The 10,000-nt window shown below is 39.3% G+C and overlaps 1 protein-coding gene across 1 annotated transcript in view; it reads left to right on the top strand.

Annotated features, from left to right (window-relative positions):
• LOC120555215 (spastin-like) overlaps window positions 1–10,000 on the top strand; it is a 15,656-nt gene that overhangs the window by 1,048 nt on the left and 4,608 nt on the right. Inside the window, exons 2-4 of the mRNA XM_039793900.1 lie at window positions 1,819–1,902; window positions 3,953–4,036; window positions 4,378–4,634. Coding sequence (XP_039649834.1) covers window positions 1,819–1,902; window positions 3,953–4,036; window positions 4,378–4,634 — 425 coding nt within the window. The remainder of the gene's footprint in view (window positions 1–1,818; window positions 1,903–3,952; window positions 4,037–4,377; window positions 4,635–10,000) is intronic.

The following is a 10,000-nucleotide window of genomic DNA, read 5'->3' as shown; positions in this document are numbered from 1 at the left end:
CAAAAATGGCACATAATGCTGTTTCAGCCTCATGTTAAACTAAATATCTTTTGAGTTGTGGACAAAACGACAGATTTAATTAAAGGCATCACCTTGAACTTTGAGAAACTGGGATGGATCTCTTTCACTATTTTCTGACATTTTATAAACCAAAATGAATCAGATAATCTAGAAAATAATCAGCAATAGTAATGTGTGAGTTCAGCTCTGTTGTCAAATCTCTTTTCAAGTTTTCAGATTGAATAAAGATGAAGTAAAGACGGAAAGTTGGAGCCCTATGTTTTTGCCCTTTTGTCATTTAGAGGGACATTACTTGTACCCACTCCAGGGTTTTCCTTCAAACTTTATAAGTCTGCAGCACCTGAGCCGCTTTGTCTTGACCTTACTTGTATCTGCTCTAGCTTTTCAAATGTTTTAGACACAGATATGCTGATAATAACGCTCCAAAATGATGTAAAATTGCATATTTTCTTTTATTGAAAAAACTCAAATTTTCTCGAGGAAAGACCCTTAAACACCTCCGCCATATATGCAAACCCAAGACTTCGGTAAACCACTGTACTCTGTGTATTTTGAGTTTTTATACGTTGACTTAGTGCGATGTAAAACAGAAGAGTTGTTGGTGTGTATAAGCAGCCACTAATATCTAAACATGTCCTCCAGAGGTTGGAAAGTTATATTAGTCCTCCACAAATCCCCTGAACCCATCTGAAGATGAATGAATTAATAATGGCATGACTCGGGAGTTTCAGCCCTACTGCACAGACCGCAGTGTTTGAATCAGGGACTCCGTGTCCTGCAGCTGCTGACCACAACAACACAACAACAACAACACAACAAAGACTGCTGCTGTGACTGATTGGTTATTGATCAGCTGTCTGACATGTGAGAACATGCAGCAGCTGTCTGCAGGCGACAGGCAGCTGCTGCTGCAACCACCAATTATTTTATCAGCGATTAATCTATACATAATTATCGTGTGTGTGTGTGTGTGTGTGTGTGTGTGTGTGTGTGTGTGTGTGTGTGTGTGTGTGTGTGTGTGTGTGTGTGTGTGTGTGTGTGTGTGTGTGTGTGTGTGTGTGTGTGTGTGTGTGTGTGTGTGTGTGTGTGTTTCCAGAGTCTGTAGCCAAAAGTGACCTCTGCTATTTTTAGATGTAGTGAGTTGTTCGTGATAACAACGTGACCTTACAAGTGAAAGTCTCTCCGTTGGGGAGCAGCTGGTTCTCTCACCGGCTCAATAAGGTCTCCTGCACTCTGGTGGCGTGAGCGTGGCGTTTCAGCTGCGTGGCGTTTTCTACGTCTTTCCACACCAGAAAGGTGTCTGACGCGCGCTGCTGCTGCTAGCCTTGTCTGGACACATGGAGGTTTCCCATTGATAAAATGAAATAAAAGCGCGTTCTTCAACTTAATTTTGTCAATATTTTTGTTGGCACATATTTATTTGAAAATCGATAATTATTTAAAAAATATTTTAAATTACATTTAATGTCCAAACCTCGAGACTTTCAAACATTAACATGTCATGTATTAATATGTATTTGTGTCTAAATTACATATAAACATCTTTTCCTATTCTGTGTTGTCTGGAAACGCTTCCAACACGCTGGCGTGTGGCGTGAAAAATAGGCGCCGGTTCTGTTTCTAGCAGGCAGGCAGGCAGCGTGCACGCTCTAACCTGTTAACACTGGAGCCCAAATAAACACGGACACGCCACGCAGCCAGTGTGCAGGAGGCCTAAGTGTGTTTTCAAAATGACTGCTTTTTGGACGCAGTCAGTTTTGGATGAGCGGTGGGTTTGATTGGCTGATGTGTTGCCAGGTGACAAGCAGCAGGCGGTGGGCTGGTACCAGCGAGGGATCACAGAGCTGGAGAAAGGTCTCGCCATCCACATCTCAGGACACGGTGAGAACAACACAACTACACAACTACACACCTGGGGAGGCAAGCAGGGCTCTAAATGAACACCTGCCTAACCGCCAAATGTGGGTACAAATACATATTGGCTTTACCCAGGAGATATATATATACCAGATTACATATAAACAGGACTTCACATAGATATATATACCAGATTACATATAAACAGGACTTCACATAGATATATATACCAGATTACATATAAACAGGACTTCACATAGATATATATACCAGATTACATATAAACAGGACTTCACATAGATATATATACCAGATTACATATAAACAGGACTTCACATAGATATATATACCAGATTACATATAAACAGGACTTCACATAGATATATATACCTGATTACATATAAACAGGACTTCACATAGATATATATACCAGATTACATATAAACAGGACTTCACATAGATATATATACCTGATTACATATAAACAGGACTTCACATAGATATATATACCTGATTACATATAAACAGGACTTCACATAGATATATATACCTGATTACATATAAACAGGACTTCACATAGATATATATACCAGATTACATATAAACAGGACTTCACATAGATATATATACCAGATTACATATAAACAGGACTTCACATAGATATATATACCTGATTACATATAAACAGGACTTCACATAGATATATATACCTGATTACATATAAACAGGACTTCACATAGATATATATATACCTGATTACATATAAACAGGACTTCACATAGATATATATACCTGATTACATATAAACAGGACTTCACATAGATATATATATACCTGATTACATATAAACAGGACTTCACATAGATATATATACCTGATTACATATAAACAGGACTTCACATAGATATATATATACCTGATTACATATAAACAGGACTTCACATAGATATATATACCTGATTACATATAAACAGGACTTCACATAGATATATATACCTGATTACATATAAACAGGACTTCACATAGATATATATAACCTGATTACATATAAACAGGACTTCACATAGAATATATATACCTGATTACATATAAACAGGACTTCACATAGATATATATACCAGATTACATATAAACAGGACTTCACATAGATATATGACAAGATTACATATAAACAGGACTTCACATAGATATATATACCTGATTACATATAAACAGGACTTCACATAGATATATATACCAGATTACATATAAACAGGACTTCACATAGATATATATACCAGATTACATATAAACAGGACTTCACATAGATATATATACCTGATTACATATAAACAGGACTTCACATAGATATATATACCTGATTACATATAAACAGGACTTCACATAGATATATATACCAGATTACATATAAACAGGACTTCACATAGATATATATACCTGATTACATATAAACAGGACTTCACATAGATATATATATACCTGATTACATATAAACAGGACTTCACATAGATATATATACCTGATTACATATAAACAGGACTTCACATAGATATATATACCTGATTACATATAAACAGGACTTCACATAGATATATATACCTGATTACATATAAACAGGACTTCACATAGATATATATATATACCTGATTACATATAAACAGGACTTCACATAGATATATATACCTGATTACATATAAACAGGACTTCACATAGATATATATATATATACCTGATTACATATAAACAGGACTTCACATAGATATATATACCTGATTACATATAAACAGGACTTCACATAGATATATATACCTGATTACATATAAACAGGACTTCACATAGATATATATACCTGATTACATATAAACAGGACTTCACATAGATATATATACCTGATTACATATAAACAGGACTTCACATAGATATATATACCTGATTACATATAAACAGGACTTCACATAGATATATATATACCAGATTACATATAAACAGGACTTCACATAGATATATATACCTGATTACATATAAACAGGACTTCACATAGATATGAACTTTAGTGTTTGTGTGTGTTTTCCAGGAGAGAAGTCGGAGCGCGACCGGCGGCTGCAGAGCAAGATGACAACCAACCTGATCATGACCAAAGACCGACTCAAGTCTCTGGGTAGGGACACAGACAGACAGACAGACAGACAGACAGACAGACAGACAGACAGAGAGACAGACAGACACAGAGACAGAGAGAGAGAGATTGTGGCCGATAACCAATATTAATATTGCTGTTATAACCGATACTGATGTCGATTTATTTTCCGAAATGACTATTTATATAATTATATATAATTTGACATCGAACCGATACCGATGTGTTAAAACAATGACCATATCGGCCGATATCATATCGGTGGCCAATATATGGTGCACCTCTATTATTCTTCTCTTTGTGTCTTCTCTCCATGTTGATCTGTGTGAACAGCGTTGTTGTTGTTGTTGTTGTTGTTGTAGTGGAGGGTCTCTCCGTCTCCGGGGCTCAGACGGACCTTTACAGCGCCACCTCTAGCCCCGCCCACCGCCAGCCTCCGCTGCGTTCAGGTCCCTCCGGCCGGCCCGGCGCCGTCTCCAGAAAGAGAGACTCCGCTAACGCAGCACCGACCGGCCGCCCAAAGCCTTCCTCCTCCTCCTCCTCCTCGCTGGGTCTCCCTCGCTCCACGCCGCTCGGCCCTCAGCGCCCCCCCGCCGCCCACGGTAACCGCAACAGCAAGGTCAGTTCACCCGCCAAACACATGCACGCTATTCTCAATACGACTCAGCAAACACATGCACGCTATTCTCTATACGACTCAGCAAACACATGCACGCTATTCTCTATACGACTCAGCAAACACATGCACGCTATTCTCTATACGACTCAGCAAACACATGCACGCTATTCTCAATACGACTCAGCAAACACATGCACGCTATTCTCTATACGACTCAGCAAACACATGCACGCTACTCTCTATACGACTCAGCAAACACATGCACGCTACTATTCTCTATACGACTCAGCAAACACACGCACGCTACTATTCTCTATACGACTCAGCAAACACATGCACGCTACTATTCTCTATACGACTCAGCAAACACATGCACTCTATTCTCTGTACGACTCAGCAAAACATGCACTCTATTCTCTATACGACTCAGCAAACACATGCACTCTATTCTCTATACGACTCAGCAAACACATGCACTCTATTCTCTATACGACTCAGCAAACACACGCACACAATTCTCTATACGACTCAGCAAACACATGCACGCTATTCTCAATACGACTCAGCAAACACATGCACTCTATTCTCTATACGACTCAGCAAACACATGCACGCTATTCTATATACGACTCAGCAAACACATGCACGCCTATTCTCTATAATGACTCAGCAAACACATGCACTCTATTCTCTATTCTCAGCAAACACATGCACCTATTCTATATCGACTCAGCAAACATGCACCTATTCTCTATACGACTCAGCAAACACATGCACTTATTCTCTATACTTAACAAAAACACATGCACGCTATTCTCTATAATGACTCAGCAAACACATGCACGCATATCTATAACGACTCAGCAAACACATGCACTATTCCTCTATACGACTCAGCAAACACATGCACGCTATTCTCTATAACGACTCAGCAAACACATGCACGCTATTCTCTATATGACTCAGCAAACACATGCACTCTATTCTCTATAATCGACTCAGCAAACACATGCACTCTATTCTCTATAACGACTCAGCAAACACATGTACGCTATTCTCTATATCGACTCAGCAAACATACGCATTTATTCTCTATATGACTCAGCAAACACATGCACGCTATTCTCTATAATGACTCAGCAAACACATGCACACTCTATTCTCTATAATAATTAACTCAGCAAACACATGCACGCCTATTCTCTATATGACTCAGCAAACACATGCACGCTATTCTCTATATGACTCAGCAAACACATGCACTCTATTCTCTATACGACTCAGCAAACACATGCACGCTATTCTCTATACGACTCAGCAAACACATGCACTCTATTCTCTATACGACTCAGCAAACACATGCACGCTATTCTCTATACGACTCAGCAAACACATGCACGCTATTCTCTATATGACTCAGCAAACACATGCACTCTATTCTCTATATGACTCAGCAAACACATGCACGCTATTCTCTATACGACTCAGCAAACACACGCACTCTATTCTCTATACGACTCAGCAAACACATGCACGCTATTCTCTATACGACTCAGCAAACACATGCACGCTATTCTCTATATGACTCAGCAAACACATGCACGCTATTCTCTATATGACTCAGCAAACACATGCACTCTATTCTCTATACGACTCAGCAAACACATGCACTCTATTCTCTATACGACTCAGCAAACACATGCACGCTATTCTCTATACGACTCAGCAAACACATGCACGCTATTCTCTATATGACTCAGCAAACACATGCACTCTATTCTCTATACGACTCAGCAAACACATGCACTCTATTCTCTATACGACTCAGCAAACACATGCACGCTATTCTCTATACGACTCAGCAAACACATGCACTCTATTCTCTATACGACTCAGCAAACACATGCACTCTATTCTCTATATGACTCAGCAAACACATGCACGCTATTCTCTATATGACTCAGCAAACACATGCACGCTATTCTCTATACGACTCAGCAAACACATGCACGCTATTCTCTATACGACTCAGCAAACACATGCACGCTATTCTCTATATGACTCAGCAAACACATGCACGCTATTCTCTATATGACTCAGCAAACACATGCACTCTATTCTCTATATGACTCAGCAAACACATGCACTCTATTCTCTATAAGACTCAGCAAACACATGCACTCTATTCTCTATATGACTCAGCAAACACATGCACTCTATTCTCTATATGACTCAGCAAACACATGCACTCTATTCTCTATACGACTCAGCAAACACATGCACGCTATTCTCTATAAGACTCAGCAAACACATGCACTCTATTCTCTATATGACTCAGCAAACACATGCACTCTATTCTCTATACGACTCAGCAAACACATGCACGCTATTCTCTATAAGACTCAGCAAACACATGCACTCTATTCTCTATATGACTCAGCAAACACATGCACTCTATTCTCTATACGACTCAGCAAACACATGCACGCTATTCTCTATAAGACTCAGCAAACACATGCACTCTATTCTCTATAAGACTCAGCAAACACATGCACTCTATTCTCTATATGACTCAGCAAACACATGCACTCTATTCTCTATATGACTCAGCAAACACATGCACTCTATTCTCTATACGACTCAGCAAACACATGCACTCTATTCTCTATACGACTCAGCAAACACATGCACTCTATTCTCTATACGACTCAGCAAACACATGCACTCTATTCTCTATACGACTCAGCAAACACACGCACACAATTCTCTATACGACTCAGCAAACACATCAGGGTACCCGCGGGGTCTTAAAAGCATTGAAAAAGCCTTAAATTTGATAATCTCAAATTAAGGCCTTAAAAGCCTTGAATTTGGTATACAAAGTCTTGGATTTCGTTACAAAGGTCTTATATTTTTTGCCTTTCCTAGGATTAAGTTCATACCGTAACAAAAGTAACTGTTACTGATGTAGGCTAATTTAAAAACTGACTGGAGCCCGTCTCTGGAGGAGGAGGACCGAGACACAAAGTAAACACTCCTCTCTGACTGGTATGAAGTTTAGCGGTTAAACTGATCGGCGGATGTGCGGCATGTTTCGGGTGTGTCGAGCCTGGCTGGCCACTCGGCGCCTTCAGACAAAGCTCAAGGTAACAGGCTAACGGCTTATTAGCTAGCCAAACACCGAGCGGCTCCATTAATCTGCTAGAACAAACGGAGCGAGCAGCCGCCGCGCTCTAACATGTGTTGATCCGTGCAGGACTTCACGGTGAGCGGGCTGTTTAGAGACCATGTGACTACCATAGACAGTATATAACTGACTACAGGTAACGGTAAAGGTTAGCTGCTACTGTAGCGGAGCTGCAAGTAAACCAGGGCTCTCAAGTGTCACACATTGAGCGTGACAGTCACTCATTTGGTCTTTTGTCACGCAGTCCCGCCACACATTGTATTTCTCACGCGGAAAAACTATAATATATTTAATTAATTCAATTCATTAATAAATATATATATTTAATATGCGCCCATAATTTTTCTGGCGCGCCGCCCTAACTATGACACTGACAGGAATCAAGCGTGTCTCCCCCATTGAGATATATATGTGTGTGTGTATGTGTATATGTATATATATGTGTGTATATGTATATATATATATATATATATATATATATATATATATATATATATATATATATATATATATATTAGTTCTTAGTCGAGCCTGCCACTTATCAGCCAATCAAAAGAAAGGGGCTACACAATAGCCAATTAGCACTATTGTATCTGGGTAAGATTTGACGCAACAACCAATGAGAAAAAAGCATGGAGCAGCGTACAGACACTTCCCTAAACGTTCACTCATTCAGAGACCCAAACGGGGTGTATTCATTCATGTATTTTTTTCGTGTATTAATTTAATGTATTAATTCATTAAAATGAATTTATCATTGAGGTGAATAATTGTTATATGCACATTTAAGGAGGTTACTTCCTCAACAAAAGATGTCACTCTTGGCTGTCCTTAAAACTTAAGAGCCCTGAGTAAACGCTGAACTGAGCTGTGTGTTTTCAGTGTTAAACACAGCTGCAGGTATTCATGCACGACTGTTGTTGGTGATACAGAAGACTTACTCAGATCGTGTATTAAAAGTAGAAAAAACAGTGTTGTAGAGTTACAAATTACTTTTCAGTTACAAGTCCTGCATTCAACATTGTCCTTAAATAATAGTAAAAAAAATATTATCAAAATATACTGTACTTAAAGTACCAAAAGTAAAAGTGCTCTTATGCAGTGTAATTATCTTATTTTATTGGATTATATTATAACCTAATAAATTGTATTAAATGACTGATACTTTAAATACAATGTGTTAGTTAATTCAAGTAGCCTACTTGTACATAATTATTTTCTAGGTTTTGAAATTTATACAGATTTGACATTTTCCCCTCATACTTCTGTCGGAATGGGTACAAAGTTGGCATTGAATTTCATTTGAAATGGTATTAAAAAGGTCTTAAAAAGCCTTGAATTTAAGTTGGAGGATCCTGGGGGTACCCTGCACATGCACGCTATTCTCTATACGACTCAGGCCATCATGTCTGTGATGCTGTTTTGTCAACATTTTTGACGGGGTTTTTTTTGTCACTTTTTAGTCGTTTTTGTAACTCTTTTGTCTGTTTGAACATTCGGCCTCAAACGGCTTCTTCTTCATCCCTAGAGATGAAGGTGTGATTGGTCAGTAAGATGGTGTTAACTTCCGTACACGTTCAGTACCGTGGATATACAGCGACGGAGAGCAACACCAGTATCAAAGAGAACGCAGGCAACCTTCATTTCTCTCCTGCTGTCTGCAGTAGACGATGTACATCATTACCGTTAAACATTGACCCTTTAAACTCTTCATCAGTGGTCCGCTGTCACTGGATCATACCAACTGTTGCAGCTTTAGGCCCTATTTCAACGATGTGGGCGCACGGCGCCTGGTGCAGGTGTGTTTAGGGCGTGTCCAAATCCACTTCTGCTAGTCTGACGGCGGTAAAAAGGCTCCGTGTGTGCCGGGCGCCTGGTCCTAAAGGGTTGTTCTTAGTGTCTTCGTTAATCAGAGGTGTGTTTTGGGCGCAACATGCAATCAACCAATCAGAGATCATCTCCCATTAATCAACCAATCAGAGATTACCTCCCATTCATCAACCAATCAGAGATCATCTCCCATTAATCAACCAATCAGAGATCAGCTCCCATTCATCAACCAATCAGAGATCATCTCCCATTAATCAACCAATCAGAGATCAGCTCCCATTCATCAACCAATCAGAGATTACCTCCCATTCATCAACCAATCAGAGATCATCTCCCATTCCCTTTTAAA

The sequence above is a fragment of the Perca fluviatilis genome, unplaced genomic scaffold (genome assembly GCF_010015445.1).
Source record: "Perca fluviatilis unplaced genomic scaffold, GENO_Pfluv_1.0 PFLUV_unplaced_scaf_28, whole genome shotgun sequence".
Classification (NCBI taxonomy): domain Eukaryota; kingdom Metazoa; phylum Chordata; class Actinopteri; order Perciformes; family Percidae; genus Perca; species Perca fluviatilis.
This window is presented reverse-complemented; position numbering and strand designations above follow the sequence as displayed.